Here is a 25,512-nt window from a genome sequence, read left to right on the forward strand (position 1 = left end):
TTCAAAGAACAACACCTTGAATTTTTTGGTACATGTTAACTACATTGCCCTTCAGAAAGCGTGTTGCTTTTAAAATATTTTGTCATTTTGTATATTTTATCATTGGTGCAGTTGTGGATTTTTGTAGATATTCAGTGGACAGTGTAAAGCCTATGAATTAACTCTATTCTTTTTTTTCTTTCAGGCATCAAGTACATGAAAAAGAAGAGTTCAAAGCTTTGAAAACTTTAAGTATTTTCTACCAAGCTGGGACTTCCAAAGCTGGGAATCCTATATTTTATTATGTTGCACGGAGGTAAGAAACACTATGTTTTATCTTACCAGGGCTTTTAAAATGATATCAAATGTAGAGAGACAGGAAGTTTGGTTTTTCCCATTTGATTTTACTAGAATTGGAGACAAGTTTTTCTGGGAGAATATAGCTGGGTAAACAGCCATCTTGTCCCCAAATGATGCTCAGTACATTAGAAATTGCTTTTCAGACTACCTGTTTCGTATTGGCTTCTCTTTGTTACATCAATTTTTTTATACCACGTTATAATGAATGAATTACCAAGAGTAAAAAAAAAAAATCACAATTTTTTATTTTCTGGTGTATTCTGATTAAATGCTATCCATAACATGATACTCAGAAACTTCTTTTTAATGGAAATAAAACATTAAGAGTCTGAGAACTTTTAGTAATATGCTGTGTAAGACAGCATCAGGGTGATTTAACAAATAATTCAGAGACACTATGGGAAATTTCTATAAAGATATGGCACGGGTGACAGCCTGAAAAATTGATTGTGTTTGTTCATGCTGTCTTTCAGTCAAGGCTAGTTCCTAGAAAACCTTTCTGGCAGTGCTCCTCCTTCACAATAGGTATAATGCTTGCATTGCTTTCCCTGTCTGTGACATTAGTCAGTTTTACTTCTTCCCATTTAGTGTGACATAAACTCATGGTAATTGAACCTTAGGGACAGTGTGATATAATAGAGAGACCACTGGCTTTGGAATCTCAGGGACTATGTTTACTCTTAGTTCTGCTTTTCCACTAGGCTCTAGGGATTAATCTTTCTGAATTACCTCAATTTAACATAAATTGAGGAATTATGTCAGTAGACTTAATGGTCATGAATATGGCAAAAAATTGGCAGTGTGTAGGAAACAAATGGAGGTTGAGAAGTAGTGGCAGAGGAGTTGAAAAAGGAAGGTGGGAGGTGGGAAACTCAGCTAGTTGGAAAATTCAGATGGTGTTAACACCAAGAAGTCCTAAGAACTGGGGTGTCAGGGAATCAAGAGGGCATAGAAGCTTGCATTTATCCTTAGCCCCCTTCTTTAACAACTCTGAGTAACATCTCTTCACCTTCCCATGAAAGTCTTCTCTCTACCTTTTATCTCAGATGCTGTTTCTAAATTGCCTAAGATGATTTTAATTTTCTTTCGCATTTGAGATGAACCGTATTTGTATTCCATCCCCAATCTTTAACACCACCAGTGTATTTTGATTTTCCCTATTTTGTCAAAGTAATTAAAAGTGAGACATTGGTAAAAGAGGTAAATAGACATGTGTCTCCGCCCTCCCCCCACCCCTCTTTAAATTCTTGTTAGTTTACAAGTCAGAAAGATTTCTGGAAAACCTCAAAGCTGAGTTTTTTCTTCAGGATCAGAGTGTAAGATTGTGTTCGTTCTGTGCAGTGGTCTGTACTATACAGGCCAGAAGGAAAGTAGCGTGGGCCTGATGCAGACACCCTCTGTGGTATTAAATCAGTGGGATTTCCAAGAAACGTGTATAATATGGTGACTTGAGAGTGCTAAGGAATCCCAGCTCTGCTGCTTCTTAGATAAGTTAATTTTGACGAATCTGTTTCTTCATATGTTAAAGAGGGGGAGATGCTTATAAAAACTATCCTGCCTACATCTCCCATAAAGTATTTTGTGACCTATAAAGTTCTGTACAGAGTATATTTGAGGTTTTCTTTTTTTGTTTGTTTTTGTTTTGGGATATGACTTTGCTAATTTCAGACTTTCAGATGTTTCAGTTTCTTACTTAGACCTACAAGAGTGCCTCCGGGCCTTCATTGTCACCTGGTGTGAAGCCTCAGGTCCAGGACAGATGAGCACATACTAGCTCAGAGTAGAGAGAGGCCCAGTTCCTTCACTGTATACAAAAGCAGGAGAAGGTAGTAACTCAGCCAACTTTGTCAGAGAACACTTAGGTTTGACTTTTTGATATTCCTTTGTTTTTGTGGCTTAGACTACCATGTATTAGTTTATGTCTTTTGAGCTGTGGATTCCAGTCTCCCTACAGATACTCCACAGACATTTTGCACTTGAAATGTCCAAAACTTAATTCAGTGTATATTCAAATCAACTTATTCTTCACACCATATTCTCTTTCTCAGTAGCATCACCATCCCTTCTCACTCTAGAAACCCTAATCATTAAAAATTCTTTCTCTTTCTTTTAGCGTCCTCATTATCAATCACCACATCTGATTTTAGTTGTGTGATCTAGGCACATCAATTAGGCTGTTTTAGTCAGGGCCCTGTTATTACAAAGAAGTCATTCTTACTTTCTCAAGAAGATAGGCCTCAGGAAGAACGTGAATAGAGCAGGGCCTGCCCAGATTTGGACAGAACTTAGATGGCTGTCAGTCCTGGAACCGACTTGTGCTAATTCTCTCTTGGCTTCACGTTCAACTCTACCTCATGATTTTCCTCTTTCTGTATTTCTTCAGTTTTAGCCCCAGCTAGTCAGTCCTTCATTACCTCAACACTGCACACTTCAAATTCCAGAAGGAGAACATGTTCAGCTAAAAATACCTGTTTGGCAAAGCCCTTAATGCTATATGCTGGCCAGCCAGTAGATTTCTGGCTGCCCCTAAGTCAAGTACTTGTTCCTAGCCTAGCAGTCATGTGATTCAGATTGACCTCCTAGTGCTATTCCTTTATCAGGGGCTGTCCTGTGTTTTAATTTTTGTTGAATTGAGTCTTAATGGTTTAATATTACTTTTCGGCACTTTGGAAAAATGTCTTCTGAATTCACCCCCCCCCCCCCACTGCCATTAGTGAGACTCTCTTATTAGCTTTAACCTGTACTAATGCAGCATTATTCTCCTACTCCCTAAACCCCACATAACTACTTCCAGGTTATCTTTTTATTTATTCATTCACTCATTCATTTATGGTTGCATTGGGTCTTTGTTGCTGCGCACGGGCTTTCTCTAGTTGTAGCGAGCGGGGGCTACTCTTCATTGCGGTGCGCGGGCTTCTCACTGCAGTGGCTTCTCGTTGCGGACCACGGGCTCTAGGTGCACAGGCTTCAGTAGTTGTGGCATGCGGGCTTCGGTAGTTGTGACTTGCGGGCTCTAGAGCCCAGGCTCAGTAGTTGTGGCACATGGGCTTAGTTGCTCCGTGGCATGTGGGATCTTCCCGGACCAGGGTTTGAACCCGTGTCCTCTGCATTGACAGGCTATCCAGGTCATCTGAACGTTGCTTCTGGAGGCAGTTTCCAGTTCAGATCTTATCTTGTATCTCTCCATTTGTTAAATAGAGTCCCCATATAAAGTCCAGGTTCATATAAAGTCAGGTATGTTGGGTGCTCCATAATTTTGACCTAGTTTAGTTTCTAATCTTTTCCTGCTGTTCCCTCCTGTACACTTTTGCTCCTAGCCTGTAATAGTTAAAGTACCATAAATATAAGGACAGTTGTTGCGGCATTGTTTATAGTGGCAAAAAACTGAAAATAATATAACTGTGTATCAAAAGGAAATTGTTGAATAAATAATGATACATCTCTATTATGGAATAATATGCAATGTGTTAAGTCTAGTTTGATTGTTACAAGTGATAGAAATGAAATTTAAACTTGTGTAAACCAGGAAAGATATCAATCGCCACATGTACCCAAGAAGATCAAGAGATGGACTGGCTTCTTGCATGACTACGTGCGGAGCTTTGAACAGTGTCATCTGGAGAACATCTGTCTTCTCTGTGTCTTGACTCTACTTTCTCTGTGTTGATTTTATTCCCAGGCAGCTCTTCCTAAGCTATAGCCAGTGATGGTCTGTGTTCTCCCAGCTTAACAACCCAGTGGAAAAACACTTCTTTCCCAGTAGTCACAGCAAAAGTACTGGTCTCATTGGCCTGAGTCATCTGCCAATTTCTGAGGCTTTCGCTATGGCAAGGGGAATGGAATTTCTTGGTTGTCTACGCCCAAATTATTTGCCCATCCCTGGAGCTCAGTGGTGAAGCCAGCTTGAACTGCGTGAGCTAAAAGGGGTGGGGGGATGGGAGCAGGGTTTCCCAAAGGAAAATTGGATTGCCGATATCAGAATGAGGAAAAATGGATTCTGAGCAGGAGAAAGTAACAGAAGTCCTCTAATGCACCTTTAAAAAGATCCAGAAGGATGGCTCTGACATTTATCCTGCAAGGTGCATACACGTGAAACTGTTCACATTGCTTATCTCAGGGAAGTCTGATGGGAGCAGGTAGAGGATCAATTATAGTATTTCTGTTATATATCTCTGTTGTTTGACTTGTTGCCAGGGGCACATATTATTTTTGTCAAAGTAATTAAAAATATAAAACCTGAAAGTACAATGAAGAGTTTTCCTCTTAGGAATATTGTGATACCTGGCAATTGCTTTTGGGTGTCAGTAGTAATAATGATAATAGCTAAAACTTACTGAGTGCTTTCTCTGCATCAGGCAAACTGTGCATATTATATACTTTTTCATTTAACCCTTAAAGTAACCTGCTGAGCTGTTATTATTACCAGTGATTGACTTGTGTGTAAACTGAAATTTAGAGAAATTGTTAGTCATTCACAAATCTAGGTATCAATCAGAATGACCTGGAAATTAAAACAAGCAAATGTATAGATCCCAAGGCCCTACCTGGGCTGCCAAATCAAAATTTCAGGGTATAGCCTAATCTATATATCTGACAGACACCCCAAGTGATTCATTCATAGTCAGTTTATTACTAGTTTGTTTGGGAGTCTCACTGGGTCAGGTATTTAATTCATGGTGGCACAACTAGCAAGAATCAGAGTTGGGTTTCAAACCTTCTGCACTATTAATAACGGTTATTAAAAAGATAACATGTTTATTATCACTGTTAAAATTATACACTAGGTTTTTAGGTTAAATCAGTCTTTGTAGACCAGCATGAAAATCTTACCAGCAGTTATGGGACATATTTCTGTAGGGAAGAATTCTGAATTCTAGGCATCAGATTTACAAATGACCTTTTGCAATAAAAGACAAAAGTTTACTCTAAGATAGTTTTGTCATTGGAGCAGCTGTAGTCTGCATTCCAAAGTTTAGCCGAATTGGAACCTTTTTTACTGTAACAACGTATTACTATTACACCTTCATGGAATATGGTGATACAGATAGATGTATTGTTTTGTACAGCAGCCGTCCCCAACCTTTTGGGCACCAGGGACCAGTTTCATGGAAGAACAATTCTTCCACAGACCCGGCAGGGGGTGGGGGGAGAAATGGTTCAGGTGGTAATGTGAGCGATGGTTCAGGCAGTAATGCGAGCGATGGGGAGGGGCAGGTGAGGCTTCCCCCGCTTGCCCACCGCTCACCTCCTGCTGTGCGGCCCAGTTCCTAACAGGCCTGGGAGTTGGGGACCCCTGTTGTAGAGCACTGTAGTTTATCCTTTTGTCTATTTAATAAAAAATAAAATAAATACAAAAACAACACACGCCACTCCTCAGTCCCCATCTCCAACCCCCTGTCCTTTACACAGACACACACAGACACACACACACACACACACACACACACACACACACAGAAGCATACGTTGGTTAAACGTTGCCAACGTAATTTCTTCTGTTACACCTTTAATGTAAAAACCTGAGTTTCAACTCAGTTTTGCAAACATTTAAAAGGCAAACATGTGGTATTTTGCCTTTTTTAGCATTTATAAGGAAGGAAACCATAATATTAAGGTAATAATTAAGCTTACACAATTAAAATTTGCAAACAACCAAATTAAACTAGGATATGATAATTTACTTAGAAGTAAGTTGAAATAAATTTGATTTTCCTAGTGTGCTTGTCATTCAGCAGATATAATGAACTGAGATAGCAGTGCAAACAGTCCAAGTCCACTTCAGCCTGAGTGTACACAAAACATCAAAAATATTACATAGAAAAGAAAGTGAGGGCTGTCCATTGCGTTCAGTATGGTGCCACCACTTTTTGTGTTCATGGTTGTGGCTATCTTTGGGGTCACTTCTATATTCTTAATTGTCTTGGGATTTGAAGTCGTCTTGGGATTTGAAGTCGTCTTGGGATCCAGAGATATTTGGAGCTCTGAAGTTGTCTTGGAATTTGGGGTTGTCTCAGAATTTGGGCTGATCTGCTTAGAAGCTGTCATAGAATTTGAGGTCGTCAGTGTTGGAGTTAACTGCAAAGTGTCATCAGCAAACAGGAGAAGCAGACTGAGTAATAGCTTGAGCATCATTTTCCTTTAAAAAATAATTATGGAAAATTAATCTAACACTTGGATCACAAACAAATCTAAGAACTTGCTTTTTTAAAAGTGGTGGTGAGGGGGCGGGGGAATGAAGGAAACCTTATCTAAGCACTGGGGAAATGCCAGCCTTGGTTTAACAAATTTCATAGTTTTTAAGATAAAAGGAAATTCAGAAGAGATCAGTATCAACTCCTCCATTTTACAGATGGGCTCAGACAAAAGCAAAGGGATGCATATCTAAAAATGACCAGAACTAGAACTTGAGTCTGAATCTTAGTCTAGTGTTCTTTAGTAGATGGGGACTATGACATAGGCATAGTATAGACATATACCAAAAGTTTACTAGTAAACCATTTTTAAAGTAAGGCTAATTTTTTAAAATCATATATTCAAATCTAATGGTTTGCCACACTTGAGACAAAGCAGCTAGCCCATGTTGAACATGGTTAACTATTCTTTTTTTTAACTTAAAGCTCAAACTTTAATTTTAGAAATCTAATATATGCTAAAATTTACATTTGGTTCTAATGTGTAATTGAGAAAATTTCAAATTAGTATTACCTTTTGATGTTTTTTCTTTGAAGATTAAAACTTCAGGCTTTCTCCAGTGTCCCGTGGGGGATCTAATTTCTCACTCACTGTGTGCTGTTTAAATAAAATTAGTAAGTCACATGTTATAAACTTGACCTGCTATTTGCTCTTTGGAAATAACCTATTGAGTGCTTTCCAAACTGGTGCAAACAGATGGACTGTGGCAGAAATCAAGGAATTCAAATAAAGTTCCTCTAAAATCTATGTCTTATTTAAAGAACCCTGTGAATACCACTTCGTTATTTCTCTTATCCATGTGTATATTAGTGAATGTCTTCATTGGATTAACACTAACTGGAGGAATATACTCTTGGCCTGCTGTGATTATCTTGACTTTAAATCAAGTAAGTATATTAGAGATAGATTTTTTTTTCTTAAAGCATCTTGTATATATGTTTTGTTTAGAGGGTAGGAAGTTTTTGGCTAGGATTATTTTGAAGTTTTAAAAATAATTCAAGAATACAGCATTCTAGGAGTTTAATTTCTAGTAAATAATTATTCTATTAGAAAAGAAGTTAAACTTTATTAACATAAAGCTAAATAAGAAAAGAATTGCATATGAAAGTGATACTTTTCGTATTGAGTTTGCAAAGATTTTTTTTTAGTACATTAAATCACCCACATTGAAGCACATTAAGTGAATTCTTTAAAGGAATTTCATCTTTTGGTCACTCCTTTTCCTTGATAAGTGGTATACAGGGAAGTTGGGTTTTATTGTGCTAATGTTTTCATCACGTTAGCTGGCTCTTTTAAAAAATTGCAGGGCTGTGAACAATGGTGTTGACATACAAGGAAATGGCTACATAAGTGGCAGAAGCACAAGTCAGTACATGTTTCTGACTTGTTTTACGTTGCTATGTAGGTTTCTATTTCCTCCTGAATGAAGAGAACCAGTGCTTGCTAAATCTTATTTATATTGCGTACATATTGTATAGAACCTAACTTAACTGGAGGTTTGTGTGATGAGACCTAAGAAGTAAACATAAAAAGCCTCAGAGTAGATATTATAAATCAGAGTACTAAGATAATACACAGATAACTTTTTATTGATGCTTCAAACACCTCAATCTCAACTTATTTAAAATTTTAATTCAACATTTTCCCCTTCCTATTCTTATACACAGATATGTTGGGTTGGCTAAAATGTTCGTTTGGGTTTTTTGGTAAGATCTTATGGAAAAACCGGAACGAACTTTTTGGCCAATACATATTTTTCTCATAATCTCTTTCTCAGTTAATTGTGTCATTACCCAGCCAAATGGTTCTCCAACCTTGAATTTCTTATTGTCTTCTTATTGATCTTAAGCTGCCCAAGTCTCTTGATGATAATTAAGTAAAATTAAAAATTGTGAACGCTCCAGCACTTAAATGTTCCCCCCCAAAATCATTTGGAATTATTTAGGCCTTTAAATACCTCCCACTTCTTTATCTTTGTGCAGCTTTCCCCATCTGCCCGAAGTATTTCTTCCTCATTCAAAATTCCATTCTTCCTTCAAGGTCTAACTCTGATGGCAGCACCTTTTATGAGAGCCTTCCTTAATTCTATACTTCAGAATCAGACATTTTAGGACTTCATACTGCTAGAGCACTTATCAGAGTCTGTTTTTTTACTGTAGATGTATCCTCAGTCTTTCTTCAACCAAATTCTGGCTTCCCTGTGATCAGATACTACTTCTTTTTTTAACATCTTTATTGGAGTGTAATTGCTTTACAATGGTTGTTAGTTTCTGCTTTATAACAAAGTGAATCAGTTATACATATACATATGTTCCCATATCTCTTCCCTCTTGTGTCTCTCTCCCTCCCACCCTCCCTATCCCACCCCTCTAGGTGGTCAGGTACTACTTCTTATTCTTTGTACCTGCTAGCACAGTGAGTACTTGTACATAATAGGGTACAACAAACACTGGAATTTACTGAAACATCTCTTTGTTTCTTCATGTCTGAGGGCTGATATCATTAGTGATGTCTAAAATAATAGACATTTGGTCATTTGCAAGTTTCCCTGCATTATAAAGTCTTATTTCTACTTTCTGGCAGCTGTTTTGAGAGGATTTCTTTATTTGTATGATGTGGATCATAATGTACATTCATATCCTTTACCTGTGTTATATAACAAAAATTCAACCGAGTAAATTTTAAAGATCTAATTGGCTTTATTTGAACAAGTCATGAATCAAACAGCATCCCATCTAACAAGTAGAGAGGAGCTCCAAAGGATTATGGAAAGGGAACGTTTTTGTTTTTGTTTTCCACATCTTTTTTGGAGTATAATTGCTTTACAATGTTGTGTTAGTTTCTGCTGTACAGCAGAGTGAATCGGCTATATGTATACATCTATCCCCGTATCCCCTCCCTCTTGCATCTCCCTCCCACCCTCCCTATCCCACCCCTCTAGGGGGACACAAAGCACCGAGCTGATCTCCCTGTGCTATTCAGCGGCTTCCCACTAGCTATCGATTTTACATTTGGTCGTGTGTATATGTCAGTGCTACTCTCTCACTTCGTCCCAGCTTCCCCTTCCCCCACTGTGTCTGTCTATGTCTTTACTCCTGCCCTGCCACTAGGTTCATCAGTACCGTTTTTTTTTTGATTTATGGGAAGTTTTTAAAGGCAAGACAAGGAAGTCATAAAAGTTATTTCAGGCTTAAGTAACCTACCATGGGGGATGGACGGGGGATGGACAGGGTCTGTCTATGTGGCAGATTATCTCGTCTTCCTTTTGGTGCTGAACAGAAAATTTCACGCTGACTGGTTAGGATTACATTCCTGGGGAAGGTTGTAACTGCAGTTAGGTTAGCTATTAAGTCTCCGTTTTAGCACAAGTGACTCCGTTTTGGGCTTTTTGTTTCTTTTTTTTTTTCAGTAGTATGTAGTAGCAAGTGGCTTTTCAGTGTGGACAGTTACATTTCAAAAATCTTTTTGGAAGCTTCCTGAGAAAGTGGATATGCAAATTCACAAAAACAGGCTATTGTTATGTTAGACTTAAGTGTGAGTACCTTTTAGAATTGTACATAAGCAGTTTTATAGTAAAATTTCAGCCTCTTCATTGTAGGAATCTAATACAGGAAAAAGAATACATTTCTCCTAGTGGCAAAATACATGTTCCAAGGGGAAATGTCTGTCTTTGAACAAGTTTGTCTTCCAGTATTATTACAGTATAATACCATAAGCCTGTTATCTAATTTTGGCTTGTTATTTATTCTTGTTTTTCATTATAAATGAAGAAAAGTGATTTCATGTTAAAAAGAGGCTCTTCTGGGGCTTCCCTGGTGGCGCAGTGGTTGAGAATCCACCTGCCGATGCAGGGGACACAAGTTCGTGCCCGGGTCTGGGAAGATCCCACATGCCACGGAGCGGCTGGGCCCGTGAGCCATGGCCGCTGAGCCTGCGCGTCCGGAGCCTGTGCTCCGCAACGGGAGAGGCCACAACAGTGAGAGAGGCCCGCGTACCACAAAAAAAAAAAAAAAAAAAAAAAAAAAGGCTCTTCTGTTTCCTTCTCTTGGATAATGGTATCTCCATCCACCTTGAGTTTTAAATGGAAGGCTAAACATCAATGTTCATTTCTACCTGCTCTTAACCGCACACATCTGATTAATCACTAAGTCTTATTGATTCTGCCTCAAAACATTTTTTGTACTTTATCCTTACATTATAGACTCAGTTTGTAGCTTTATCAGTTGTCTAAGCTGGGGTTAGCAAACTTGTTTGTCAAAGGAGCAATGGTAAATATTTTAGGCTTTTTAAGCCACATAAAGTTTTTCTTTTTCTCTTGTTTTTGTTTTGTTTGGTTTTTGGTTTTTAACTGCTCTTTAAAAATATAAGAGCCATTTTTAGCTTGCAGGTCATACAAAAACAGGCCACAAGTAGCATGTGGGCAGGATATCACCAGTGGACCATAGTTTGCTGCACTCTGTTCTAGGCTGTTGAAATAACTTCCTATTTGGATTCTTTGTCACCAGTATGTTACCCCATCCCCTCCTTCTTCCACATTACTGCCAGAATGATCTCTCTAAAATATGACTGTGTGACTTTTAGATAAAACCTTTTATGTGCTCTATTAACTAAGTTTTTATACTTAAGGCATTCATATACCGCCTCTGGGGTTTTTGCATTTCTTTGTAAGATCTATCCTATTAGTTACTCAATATTTTTTATTAACTTTTTTCTTAAAAGAAATTTTGTATTATACCATAAACAGAAAATCAGTATTGATTGCCATAACTAGAAAACCAGCAAACAAAAGATCATAGTAAAAAAGAAATATGGAATTATTAAATGACTGTTTCATATACCACCCCATCATATAGGTACCACACTTCAAAAAACCACTGACTTATAAGATAAACCTTTTTTCCTTAGCATCATACAAGTCTCTTCATAATCTTTTACACTGTTCACAATAGTTGCAAGATTGCTGAACTAAAGCAGGAGATTGAAAGTCATTTTGGTAAGAGGCTAGAGATGCTGGCCTTATTCTGGAAATCTCATGATGCTGTCATCATTGATGTGGTTCCAGGTAAGCCTTGTATGCTTTCTGGGCTGTTCTCAGGAACGTGTGTTCATGACACATTGCTGAGCATATCTTTAAGGGCAGTTGTCAAGAAGACTCTAGGAGCTGGCAAAGCCACAAAGTCTGCCCAGAATGCCAAATGAGCATTCTGCCCATTACCTCCTATATTGGTCAATAAAGTCTTAAAATAACTTTCTCAATTGGTCATTTAAGTTTAATAATAGAAGACTAGTCATCACAGTGTGTAATAGCAGCTGTAGAAAGATGTCTCGCCTTTGCTTCAGCAACACTGACCAACTCACCATTTTCCTCCTCTGGCATGCCTTTGTGATTTTGCGTAGGCTTACCCATTGGCTTTGGGTGCCCTTAATATAGGGCAAACTCCTACTTTTGATTCAAGACCCATCTCAGTAACCTGACTCTCACTCCTATAGGCAAGTTAAGAAAAAAAAACAGCTTTATTGAGATATACTTCACATAAAGTTTACCCTTTTAAAAGTGTACAATTTAGTGGTTTTTAGTATATTCACACAGTTGGGCAATCATCACCACTACGTAATTTTAAACATTTCATCACTGCAAAAAGAAACCCCGTACTCATCAGCAGTCATTCCCCATTCTTCCTCCCCTCAACCCTCTTAGTCCCTGGCAACCATTGTGTGTGTGTGTGTGTGTGTACACATACATATATACACCACATGTTCTTTTTTTCTTTTTTCTTTTTTTGCTATTAAATATATTTTTATTTTTTCTTCTATAATAAAACTTTTTTAAAAAAAATAACTTCAAACTTACAGAAAGGTTTCAAATATATAGTATGGAGAGTTCACACATACCCTTCACTCAGATTTCCATAATGTTTATAATTTTCAAAACCACAGTACAATGATCAGACCAGGAAATTAATATTAGTATGCTCCTGTCAGCTGAACGAAAGACTTCTTCAAATTTTAGTTTCCTCCTTATGTCCCGTTTCAGTTCCACAATCCAGTTAGGATCCCACTTTACATATAGTTGCTGCGTCCTTCGTCTTCTCCAAGCTGTGACAGTTTCTGAGTCTTTCCATATCTTTCGCTACTTGATAATTTTCATACTCGTGGTCTTAAATATATTTTTAAATGCACAGATTTTTCAGCATGAAGAGCCTTCTCTGGTGGGTAACCCATCTCTTGAGTCACCTTCAGTCATTAAGGAGAAATGACTGTGGCATTGTGATTTGCTGAAGCAGAGCCTCATACAAGTGTTAGGCTGTTCAGAATGCATCACTTTTATTTTTATTTATTTATTTTTCTTAACATTTTTATTGGAGTATAATTGCTTTACAATGGTATGTTAGTTTCTGCTTTATAACAAAGTGAATCAGTTATACATATACATATATCCCCATATCTCTTCCCTCTTGCATCTCCCTCCTTTCCACCCTCCCTATCCCACCCTTCTAACTGGTCACAAAGCACCGAGCTAATCTCCCTGTGCTGTGCAACTGCTTCCCACTAGCTATCTATTTTACATTTGGTAGTGTATATATGGCCATATATACACTACCACTCTCTCACTTTGTCCCAGCTTACCCTCCCCTCCCCGTGTCCTCAAGTCCATTCTCTAGTAGGTCTGCGTCTTTATTCCCGTCTTGCCCCTAGGTTCTTCATGACCTTTTTTTTTTTTTTTAGATTCCATATATATTTGTTAGCATACGGTATTTGTTCTTCTCCTTCTGACTTACTTCACTCTGTATGACAGACTCTAGGCCCATCCACCTCACTACAAATAACTCAGATTCATTTCTTTTTATGGCTGAGTAATATTCCATTGTATATATGTACCACATCTTCTTTATCCATTCGTCTGTTGATGGACACTTAGGTTGCTTCCGTGTCCTGGCTATCGTAAATAGCGCTGCAATGAACATTGTGGTACATGACTCTTTGAATTCTGGTTTTCTCAGGGTATATGCCCAGTAGTGGGATTGCTGGGTCGTATGGTAGTTCTATTTGTAGTTTTTTAAGGAACCTCCATACTGTTCTCCATAGTGGCTGTATCAATTTACATTCCCACCAGCAGTGCAAGAGGGTTCCCTTTTCTCCACACCCTCTCCAGCATTTATTGTTTCTAGAGTTTTCGATGATGGCCAATCTGACCGGTGTGAGATGATATCTCATTGTAGTTTTGATTTGCATTTCTCTAATGATTAATGATGGTGAGCATTCTTTCATGTGTTTGTTGGCAATCTGTATATCTTCTTTGGAGAAATGTCTACTTAGTTCTTCTGCCCATTTTTGGATTGGGTTGTTTGTTTTTTTATTATTGAGCTGCATGAGTTGCTTATAAATTTTGGAGATTAATCCTTTGTCAGTTGCTTCATTTGCAAATATTTTCTCCCATTCTGAGGGTTGTCTTTTGGTCTTGTTTATGGTATCCTTTGCTGTGCAAAAGCTTTTCAGTTTCATTAGGTCCCATTTGTTTATTTTTGTTTTTATTTCCATTTCTCTAGGATATGGGTCAAAAAGGATCTTGCCGTGATTTATGTCATAGAGTGTTCTGCCTATGTTTTCCTCTAAGAGTTTGATAGTGTCTGGCCTTACATTTAGGTCTTTAACCCATTTTGAGTTTATTTTTGTGTGTGGTGTTAGGGAGTGTTCTAATTTCATACTTTTACATGTAGCTGTCCAGTTTTCCCAGCACCACTTATTGAAGAGGCTGTCTTTTCTCCACTGTATATCCTTCCCTCCTTTATCAAAGATAAGGTGACCATATGTGTGTGGGTTTATCTCTGGGCTTTCTATCCTGTTCCATTGATCTATATTTCTGTTTTTGTGCCAGTACCATACTGTCTTGATTACTGTAGCCTTGTAGTATAGTCTGAAGTCAGGGAGCCTGATTCCTCCAGCTTCTTTTTTCGTTCTCAAGATTGCTTTGGCTATTCGGGGTCTTTTGTGTTTCCATACAAATTGTGAAATTTTTTGTTCTAGTTCTGTAAAAAATGCCAGTGGTAATTTGATAGGGGTAGCATTGAATCTGTAGATTGCTTTGGGTAGTAGAGTCATTTTCACAATGTTGATTCGTCCAATCCAAGAACATGGTATATTTCTCCACCTATTTGTATCATCTTTAATTTCTTTCATCAGTGTCTTATAGTTTTCTGCATACAAGTCTTTTTCTCCTTAGGTAGGTTTATTCCTAGATATTTTATTCTTTTTGTTGCAATCATAAATGGGAGTGTTTTCTTAATTTCACTCTCAGATTTTTCATCGTTAGTGTATAAGAATGCCAGAGATTTCTGTGCATTAATTTTGTATCCTGCAACTTTACCAAATTCATTGATTAGCTCTAGTAGTTTTCTGGTAGCATCCTTAGGATTCTCTATGTATAGTATCATGTCATCTGCAAACAGTGACAGCTTTACTTCTTCTTTTCCTATTTGGATTCCTTTTATTTCTTTTTCTTCTCTGATTGCTGTGGCTAGAACTTCCAAAACTATGTTGAATAAGAGTGGTGAGAGTGGGCAACCTTGTCTTGTTCCTGATCTTAGTGGAAATGGTTTCAGTTTTTCACCATTGAGAATGATGCTAGCTGTGGGTTTGTCATATATGGCCTTTATTATGTTGAGGAAAGTTCCCTCTATGCCTACTTTCTGCAGGGTTTTTATCATAAATGAGTGTTGAATTTTGTCAAAAGCTTTCTCTGCATCTATTGAGATGATCATATGGTTTTTCTCCTTCAGTTTGTTGATATGGTGTATCACGTTGATTGATTTGCATATATTGAAGAATCCTTGCATTCCTGGAATAAACCCCACTTGATCATGGTGTATGATCCTTTTAATGTGCTGTTGGATTCTGTTTGCTAATATTTTGTTGAGGATTTTTGCATCTATGTTCATCGGTGATATTGGCCTGTAGTTTTCTTTCTTTGTAACATCTTTGTCTGGTTTTGGTATCAGGGTGATGGTGGCCTCATAGAATGAGTTTGGGAGTGTTCCTCCCTCTGCTATCTTTTGGAAGAGTTTGAGAAGGATAGGTGTTAGCTCTTCTCTAAATGTTTGATAGAATTCGCCTGTGAAGCGATCTGGTCCTGGGCTTTTTGTTTGTTGGAAGATTTTTAATCACAGTTTCAATTTCAGTGCTTGTGATTGGTCTGTTCATATTTTCTATTTCTTCCTGGTTCAGTCTCGGCAGGTTGTGCATTTCTAAGAATTTGTCCATTTCTTCCAGGTTGTCCATTTTATTGGCATACAGTTGCTTGTAGTAATCTCTAATAATCTTTTGTATTTCTGCAGTGTCAGTTGTTACATCTCCTTTTTCATTTCTAATTCTATTGATTTGAGTCTTCTCCCTTTTATTCTTGATGAGTCTGGCTAATAGTTTATCAATTTTATTTATCTTCTCAAAGAACCAGCTTTTAGTTTTATTGATCTTTGCTATTGTTTCCTTCATTTCTTTTTCATTTATTTCTGATCTGATCTTTATGATTTCTTTCCTTCTGCTAAATTTGGGGGTTTTTTGTTCTTCTTTCTCTAATTGCTTTAAGTGCAAAGTTAGGTTGTTTATTCGAGATGTTTCCTGTTTCTTATGGTATGATTGTATTGCTATAAACTTGCCTCTTAGAACTGCTTTTGCCGTATCCCATAGGTTTTGGGTCGTCGTGTCTCCATTGTCATTTGTTTCTAAGTATTTTTTTATTTCCTCTTTGATTTCTTCAGTGATCACTTCGTTATTAAGTAGTGTATTGTTTAGCCTCCATGTGTTTGTATTTTTTACAGATCTTTTCCTGTAATTGATATCTAGTCTCATAGCGTTGTGGTCGGAAAAGATACTTGATACGATTTCAATTTTCTTAAATTTGCCAAGGCTAGATTTGTGACCCAATATATGATCGATCCTGGAGAATATTCCATGAGCACTTGAGAAAAATGTGTATTCTGTTGTTTTTGGATGGAATGTACTATAAATATCTAGTAAGTCCATCTTGTGTAATGTATCATTTAAAGCTTGTGTTTCCTTATTTATTTTCATTTTGGATGATCTGTCCATTGGTGAAAGTGGGGTGTTAAAGTCCCCTACTATAATTGTGTTACTGTCGATTTCCCCTTTTAAGGCTGTTAGTATTTGCCTTATGTATTGAGGTGCTCCTATGTTGGGTGCATAAATATTTACAATGGTTATATCTTCTTCATGGATTGATCCCTTGATCATTATGTAGTGTCCTTCTTTGTCTCTTGTAATAGTTTTTATTTTAAAGTCTATTTTGTCTGATATGAGAATTGCTACTTCAGCTTTCTTCTGATTTCCATTTGCATGGAATATCTTTTTCCATCCCCTTACTTTCAGTCTGTATGTGTCCCTAGGTTTGAAGTGGCTCTCTTGTAGACAGCATATATATGGGTCTTGTTTTTGTATCCATTCAGCCAGTCTGTGTCTTTTGGTGGGAGCATTTAAGCCATTTACATTTAAGGTAATTATCGATATGTATGTTCCTATTACCATTTACTTAATTGTTTCGGGTTGTTCTTGTAGGTCTTTTCCTTCTCTTGTGTTTCTTGCCTAGAGAAGTTCCTTTAGCATTTGTTGTAGAGCTGGTTTGGTGGTGCTGAACTCTCTCAGCTTTTGCTTGTCTGTAAAGGTTTTAATTTCTCCATCAAATCTGAATGAGATCCTTGCTGGGCAGAGTAATCTTGGTTGTAGGTTTTTTTCCTTCATCACTTTAAATATGTCCTGCCACTCCCTTCTGGCTTGTAGAGTTTCTGCTGAAAGATCAGATGTTAACCTTATGGGGATTCCCTTGTGTGTTATTTGTTGTTTTTCCCTTGCTGCTTTTAATATGTTTTCTTTGTATTTAATTTTTGACAGTTTGATTATTATGTGTCTTGGCGTGTTTCTCTTTGGGTTTATCCTGTATGGGACTCTCTGTGCTTCCTGGACTTGATTGACTATTTCCTTTCCTATATTAGGGAAGTTTTCAACTATAATCTCTTCAAATACTTTCTCAGTCCCTTTCTTTTCCTCTTCTTCTTCTGGGACCCCTATAATTCGAATGTTGGTGCATTTAATGTTGTCCCAGAGGTCTCTGAGACTGTCCTCAGTTCTTTTCATTCTTTTTTCTTTCTTCTGCTCTGCAGTAGTTATTGCCACTATTTTATCTTCCAGGTCACTTATCCGTCCTTCTGCCTCAGTTATTCTGCTATTGATCCCATCTAGAGTATTTTTCATTTCATTTATTGTGTTGCTCATCATTGCTTGCTTCCTCTTTATTTCTTCTAGGTCCTTGTTAACTGTTTCTTGCAATTTGTCTATTCTATTTCCAAGATTTTGAATCATCTTTACTATCATTATTCTGAATTCTTTTTCAGGTAGACTGCCTATTTCCTCTTCATTTGTTAGGTCTGGTGTGTTTTTATCTTGCTCCTTCATCTGCTGTGTGTTTTTCTGTCTTCTCATGTCGCTTATCTTACTGTGTTTGGGGTCTCCTTTTTGCAGGTTGCAGGTTCGTAGTTCCCGTTGTTTTTGGTGGCTGTCCCCAGTGGCTAAGGTTGGTTCAGTGGGTTGAGTAGGTTCCCTGGTTGGGGGGACTAGTGCCTCTGTTCTGGTGGATGAGGCTGGATCTTGTCTTTCTGTTGGGCAGGTCCACGTCTGGTGGTGTGTTTGGGGATGTCGGTAGCCTTATTATGATTTTTGGCAGCCTCTCTGCTAATGGATGGGGCTGTAGACCTGTCTCGCTCTTTGTTGGGGATAGGGTGTCCAGCACTGTTCGTTGCTGGTCCTTGAGTGAAGCTGGGTATTGGTGTTGAGATGGAGATCTCTGGGAGATTTTCGCCGTTTGATATTGCGTGGAGCTGGGAGGTCTCTTGTGGACTAGTGTCTTGAGGTTGGTTCTCCCACCTCAGAGACACAGCCCTGGTGCCTGGCTGGGGCGCCAAGAGCCTTTAATCCACACGGCTCAAAATAAAAGGGAGGAAAAAATAGAAAGGAAAGAAAAGGAAGGAAGGAGGGAGGGAGGGAAGGAAGGAAGAAAGGAAGGAAGAAATGAAGGAAGGAAGAAAGCAAGGAAGGTGGAGAGGAAGAAAGGGAGGAAGGAAGAGAGGAAGGGAGGAAGGAAGGGAGGAAAGAAGGGGGGAGGGAAGGAGGGAAGAAAGGAAGGAAGAAAGGAAGAAAGAAAGGGAGAAGACAAAATAAAGTAGGATAAAGTATAGTTATTAAAATAAAAAATAATTATTAAGAAGAAAAATTTCTATTTAAAAAAAAAAAAACAGAAAAACGGGTTGGTCTAACCCTAGGACAAATGGTGAAAGCAAAGCTATACAGACAAAAATCTCACACAGCAGCACACACATACACACTCACAAAAAGAAAAAAAGGGGAAAATAATAGTATATCTTGCTCCCAAAGTCCACTTCCTCAACTTGGGATGATTCGTTGTCTATTCAGGTTTTCCACAGATGCAGGGCACTTCAAGTTGATTGTGGAGCTTTAATCTGCCGCTTCTGAGGCTGCTGGGAGAGACCTCCCCCTCTCCTCTTTGTTCGAACAGCTCCTGGGGTTCAGCTTTGGACTTGGCCCCGCCTCTGCATGTAGGTCGTCCGAGGGTGTCTGCCCTTCGCTCAGACAGGATGGGGTTAAAGGAGCAGTTGATTCGGGGGCTCCCGCTCACTCAGGCTGGGGGGAGGGAGTGGCACGGGTGCAGGGCGAGTCCGCAGCGGCAGAGGCCGACGTGACGCTGCACAGGCCCAAGGCGCGCCGCGCGTTCTCCCGGGGAAGCTGTCCCTGAATCCCGGGAGCCCGGCAGCGTCGGGCTGCACGGGCTCCTGGGAGGGCCGGTGTGGAGAGTGACCTGTGCTCACACACAGGCCTCTTGGTGGCGGCAGCAGCAGCCTTAGCGTCCCACACCCGTCTCTACTGTCCGTGCCGACAGCCGCGGCTCACGCCAGTTTTTGGAGCTCCTCTACGCGGTGCTCTTTATCCCCTCTCCTCGCGCCCAAGGAAGCAAAGAGGCAAGAAAAAGTCTCTTGTCTCTTCAGCAGCTCCGCGCCCGTTTCTAGGGCTCCTTTAAGCGGCGCGCTTAATCCCCTCTCACGCCCAGAAGCAAAGAGGGAAGAAAAGGCCTCTTGCCTCTTCGGCAGCTCCAGACTTCAACCAGACTCCCTCCCGGCCAGCCATGGCGCACTACACCTTCAGGCTGTTTTCACTCTGCCAACTCCAGACCTTTCCCTGGGATCCGACTGAAGCCCGAGGCTCAGCTCCCGGCCCCGCCCGCCCCGGCGGGTGAGCAGACAAGCGTCTCGGGCTGGTGAGTGCTGGTCGGCACCGATCCTCTGCGGGAATCTCCCCGCTTTGCCCTCCGCACCCTGTGGCTGCGCTCTCCTCCGCGGCTCCGGAGCTTCCCCCTCCGCCACCCACAGTCTCCGCCCGAGAAGGGGCTTCTAGTGTGTGGGAGTCTTTCCTCCTTCACGGCTCCCTCCCACTGGTGTAGGTCCCGTCCCTATTCTTTGTCTCTGTTTATTTTTTCTTTTGCCCTACCCAGGTATGTGGGGAGTTTCTTGCCTTTTGGGAGGTCTGAGGTCTTCTGCCAGCGTTTGGTGGGTGTTCTATAGGAGAAGTTCCACGTGTAGATGTATTTCTGATGTCTCTGTGAGGAGGAAGGAGATCTCCGCGTCTTACTCTTCCGCCATCTTTAAGCCGTCCCACAGTGTACTTTAAATACTCTTAGAATTGTTTTGATCAGAAAAAACTGTACTGTTTTGCTGCTTTTATTGTGTGTTTGTGTGTTGTTTAATTTCTGTACTTAGATTTCATCAATAACTTCCAACAAATTCAGAATATCAGGCGATGGTTTATTGAAAAGATAAATGGGTGTATTGGGCATATGTCTCAACCAGTTCCTGAACGTGTGTAACAGAATTGGTTGGGGCCGTTGAACCAAAGTGACATTTCGTAAAAATTGAGTTTCTTAAGAACCTTACTTGTATCACAGTTTTAAAAGTGTGGAGCAGGGGCTTCCCTGGTGGCACAGTGGTTGAGAGTCCGCCTGCCAATGCAGGGGACACGGGTTCGTGCCCCGGTCCGGGAAGATCCCACATGCCACAGAGCGGCTGGGCCTGTGAGCCATGGGTGCTGAGCCTGTGCGTCCAGAGCCTGTGCTCCGCAACGGGAGAGGCCACAACAGTGAGAGGCCAGCGTACTGCAAAAAAAAAAAAAAAAAACAAACAAAAAAAAGTGTGGAGCAGACTAATCTGCTTAACACATTGAGGTGGCTTTTTTTTCCTCTGATTCCTTGATTTCCCTTGAGCAATCTACTTGTACTAAATTGTTCACAGGTATCAGAATTAACCTTTCTCTGAAATTGTTCCAAAGGTAACTGCCCGCTGCCCAGAACTAATTTCTTATATGACAAGTAGCAGCCTAGCCAAATCCCCTTCATTCATAACTTTTCTCTCATCTCTCTTTTCTCTGGACTATGAAGCTAAGACTTTGACCTATTGGAAGAAACTTAGGCTCTAGAATAAGAAAGACTTGGACGTTTGACCCTGTCTGTCTTAAGTAGGTTATTGTTAGCGCACCAGTCAGATCTTTGATCTGTATTAATTCATCCTTTTATTTAATAAATTCAGATCAAGCTGGCCCCTCTCCCCCCCACCCCGAAAAAAAAACCTCCTAGCAGGAGGTGATAATCTACACTGAAATAAAAAGGATGAATAAAGGTTTGCCAGGGGAAGAAGAGGGAAAGGAGTGTAGTTGTGAGGACATGAAGAATCTCTGAGAGCCTGATGGCACGAGAGAGCATGGTAAATTACAGGGACAGAAAGATGTTTTGTTTGAACTATACAGTGTGAGGGAGCTGGAAAATTTTAACATGATACTGTAAAGGGTGGCAAAGGCCCGATCATATAGTAAGCCATATTGAGAATTTAGATTTTATTCTGAGGCATGGAAAATTATTGAAAGTTTTTTGGAGGGGTTTTTGTTGTTGTTGTTGTTCATTTGCTTTGTTATTAGGAGACAAAAGAGCTTGTCTGGTTAGATTTGTTGGAGATCAATCCTGACAGCAGTTAACCATGTAGAGCTAACGTAAGCTAATATAATAAGTATGTGCTTCAAGAAATCTGATAGTGCGTCTCTGTCTCTGATCTTTATTCCATGATACCCTCTAGTTTCTTAACCACCCCTCCCTATTTACAGTTCATTTTGCATCATCTCACTTTTTTACTCAATCTAGAGCCCTTGGACAGCTGTTTCAATAGTTCTTTTCTAAGATCTCTTGCATTTTTCAAAGACAAAGCAGGTGATAAAACACACTTGGTATACGTATTAGCATTTTGGTATTTTTATCTTTTTTGTTGTTTTTATACACAGTTCTGTAACATACATGTATGTTTATATATCCTGTAGTTTTTGCTTATCTTTCTAGTATATGCATTTTCCACTTTTCAAACTTAAAAAAAACCTCTACACAAATATTTGTATTGGACACGTAATATTCTGGCCAATGGGTCATCATTTACTTGACCAGTTTCCTAATGGTAGATATTTAGCATTCTGTTTTTCTTGCTATTAGAAAGAATGCTGGTATTTACCTAGAATTCACTAGATTAAAGGTTAAAATATTTTAGGTTTTTGATCATTGCTGTGTTGCCCTCCCCCGTAATTGGTATATTAATTTAAAGATATGCAGATTATGACTTGTTGAATGAGGAGGCACAAGCCACCCACTCCGGGTTGGCAAGTAGCTCCCTCCATTTCCAAGGGAAGTGAAAAACCCTGGGGTCATTTTGATTGAAGGCTCAATTTCACTACACTCAGAAAAAGGAAGTAAAGTCACAAGATTTATTATTTAGAGATCCCAGAAACGTCCCCGGGGGATGGGGGGGGTGCACAGTGGGCTGGGGGAAGAGCAGTCCTCTGCTCAAGAGGATACAGTTCAAGAGATACAGTACAGGGTAGGAAGCAGCTCTTGTAAGGTGGTTGGGATGACAGTCACTTAACTTTTTACAGGCTCGACTCTAAGTGCTTATTTTAAAAGGTGCCCCAGGAAAAGCAAAGTGGGAACTTCTGGTGGTAATCCGAATTTGTGTCCTTATCTAAATGTCCAGACTCTGGGTATGGATAGGGTTGTCATACTGTAAAATGCTTAGGCAGCAACTCAGAATAGCTGTTTTCTCGTCACAGTTGCCAGTTGCTGTCCCAAAGAGTTGTGCCAGTATGTGGATGTGACTATTTCCTAATGTCTTCCCCAGCATTGATTTTTTTTTTTTTTTTACTTTTTAAAAAACTGCTTGCTGTTTTAGTAATAAGCGTGGTATCACATTTCATGTTTATTTCTCAGTTATTATGTGCTTTGCCGTATTCCCATATACTTATCAATCCCCATGCTTCCTATCTTTTAAACATTCTCTTTGTGTCCTTTACCTACTTATCCATTGGGATAGCTAAATATTTTTCTTATTAATTTTATGAGCATTTGATTAACAATCTCCCTTATGTTTTTCTCTTTGAGTATTTTTATCAGGCTCATTGTTTGCGGCATAAGAAGTTTGGGATTGTGTATGACAAACCTATTGATGATTTCTTTGTGATTTTTTAAAATTTTTATAATTAAAAATAGCCTTCCATCCAGAGATTTATACTCTTTTTTATTCTTCTGCTGGTTTTAAGACTTCCTTTTTTATATTATCTTTTTTAGTTCACTATGTAGGTGTATCACATGAAGTAAGTGTTAAATTGGACTGTTTTCAAATTTTCCCAGCATTGTTTTTTGAATCTTTCCCTTCCCCTTTGATTTTTTATTTTTTTCCTTCTAAAGTTAACAGTGTCTGAGAACGCACTACATGGTAGGTACTGTTCTAAGCACTTTACACGTACTAACTCATTTTTTTTTAACATCTTTATTGGAGTGTAATTGCTTTGCAGTGGTGTGTTAGTTTCTGCTTTCTAACCAGGTGAATCAGCTATACATATACATATATCCCCATATCCCCTCCCTCTTGCGTCTCTCTCCCACCCTCCCTATCCCACCCCTCTAGGTGGACACAAAGCACCAAGCTGATCTCCCTGTGCTATGCAGCCCACTAGCTATCTGTTTTACATTTGGTAGTGTATATATGTCAGTGCCCCTCTCTCACTTCGTCCCAGCTTACCCTTCCCCCTCCCCGTGTCCTCAAGTCCATTCTCTATGTCTGCGTCTTTATTCCTTACCTGCCCCTAGGTTCTTCAGAACCATTTTTTAATTTTTAGATTCCATATATATGTGTGTGTATTAACTCATTTTTTCCTCACAACTACCCTGTGAGGAAGTGGAGGCACAGAGAACTTCATACGTGTCCTGTGCTCTAATTGTGCTATCATTTTCTGTATTGTAGTTATCTTCCTTTCTATTTATGTGCCACTACCATTCTGTCTTAATTATTATAGCTGATGAAGAAAGGCTAAGATACTTCTTCTGTTTCTTCCTTTTTCTATTCTTGCCTGTGTATTTTTCCAGATGGACTTAAGTGTTTTATTCTAACAAGAATCTCATTGGAATGTTCGTCAGAGTTGGCTTAATCCATAAATTATCTGGAATTAATCACATCTTTACAATATCAGTCAAGATGTGTCTCCTGTGCTTAGCCTTTGTGCCTTTGTACATTCCAGATGCTGAAAAAATACTTACTGAGTGAAAGAATAAATGAATGGGGAGACCTTTGTTTATTGTCTCCATCAAGTCTTGGTTTATACTTCTCATTAATGGCTTTTAACTTTTCCCCATTTGGTCCTGCACATTTCATGTGAATGTTATTTCTTGGCATTATATATTTTAGTTTGTTGTTGCTGTCATGAATAGTATCCTTTTCCTGTAATTTTCTAATTATTTGTTGCCAGCATGTGAGAAAACCATTAATGTTTGCATATTTATTTTGTTGTTATTTATTTAAAGTTGTTCTTCTGAAGGCATTCCTGAGGAATCCTTTGGATAGATCATTATTTGACCTGTTAATAACAACCATTTTGGGTTTTTCCTATAATTTTATTTATATCTGTTTTTTATTCTGGACTAATGTTTAAAAGATTGATGGTAATGGGCATTGTTGTTTTGATTCTGATTTTAATAGAAATATAATTTTTCACTTTTAAGCATGACATTTGCAGTACATGGTGTCATTCCTTATCTAGTTCTTACAATGTATTTCATAAGGAATAATCTTATAAAGGTTTTAAACTGACTTTTGTGTGACATTTTTCGGGTAAAGGAATTTGCTGTTGCTTCAGAACGTTGTTATGGGAGATTATTGAATAGCACATATTTGTCATCTTTTAAGTTAGGCATAGAAGACATTTTCTCCTTCTGCTGTGATAAGAGAATGTTTCTCTGACTTTCCTCTGGGTCTCCGTCTCACTAACATCTGAACCTGAATCCTGGAGGGTGAAGGATCAGGGACTGAAGCAAAAAATATACTATTTCATTTTCTTGCTCTTAGAGTGTGGCGCTTGGGTGTTTACATATGTGGGAATTTCTCAAAGCACTGGGTTTGGACATACACATATAATAATACTAACAGCAAAATTACTGCGTGTAGAATGTGGGGAGCCAAGACACTGTGATAAGACTGTATATGAATTACGCCATTTATTCCTCAGGAAGAAATACCCACTATGAATAAGTTCTGCCAGCCCATATGACTTAGGGCATTGGTAAGTTGCCCAGGGTGGTACAGTTGAGAAGCGGCAGAGACAGGATTTAGGCCTGGAACATTTGACACCAGAGCACAATACCCTTCACCGCTATTTTACCCCTTATTGCATTTGCTGTTGTGTTTGTGCTCTTACTTGAATTCTCTTGACTGGGGAGAAACAAAAGTTACTTGTAAAATGAAATCAAACCTTAGGGATGGATGGATGGATATATAACTTATGAGCTTGAGAGATAGACACTGAGGATAATGCATTTTGAAATGTTTA

The 25,512-nt window shown here is 39.1% G+C and overlaps 1 protein-coding gene across 13 annotated transcripts in view; it reads left to right on the plus strand.

The window, feature by feature from the left end:
• NF1 (neurofibromin 1) overlaps positions 1-25,512 on the plus strand; it is a 245,207-nt gene that overhangs the window by 140,206 nt on the left and 79,489 nt on the right. For all 13 annotated transcript variants that reach the window (XM_059047829.2, XM_059047832.2, XM_067021108.1 and 10 more), the window contains one exon: positions 185-295. In XM_059047829.2, the coding sequence (XP_058903812.1) occupies positions 185-295 (111 nt within the window). The remainder of the gene's footprint in view (positions 1-184; positions 296-25,512) is intronic.

This window comes from Kogia breviceps, chromosome 19 (genome assembly GCF_026419965.1).
Source record: "Kogia breviceps isolate mKogBre1 chromosome 19, mKogBre1 haplotype 1, whole genome shotgun sequence".
Classification (NCBI taxonomy): Eukaryota; Metazoa; Chordata; class Mammalia; order Artiodactyla; family Physeteridae; genus Kogia; species Kogia breviceps.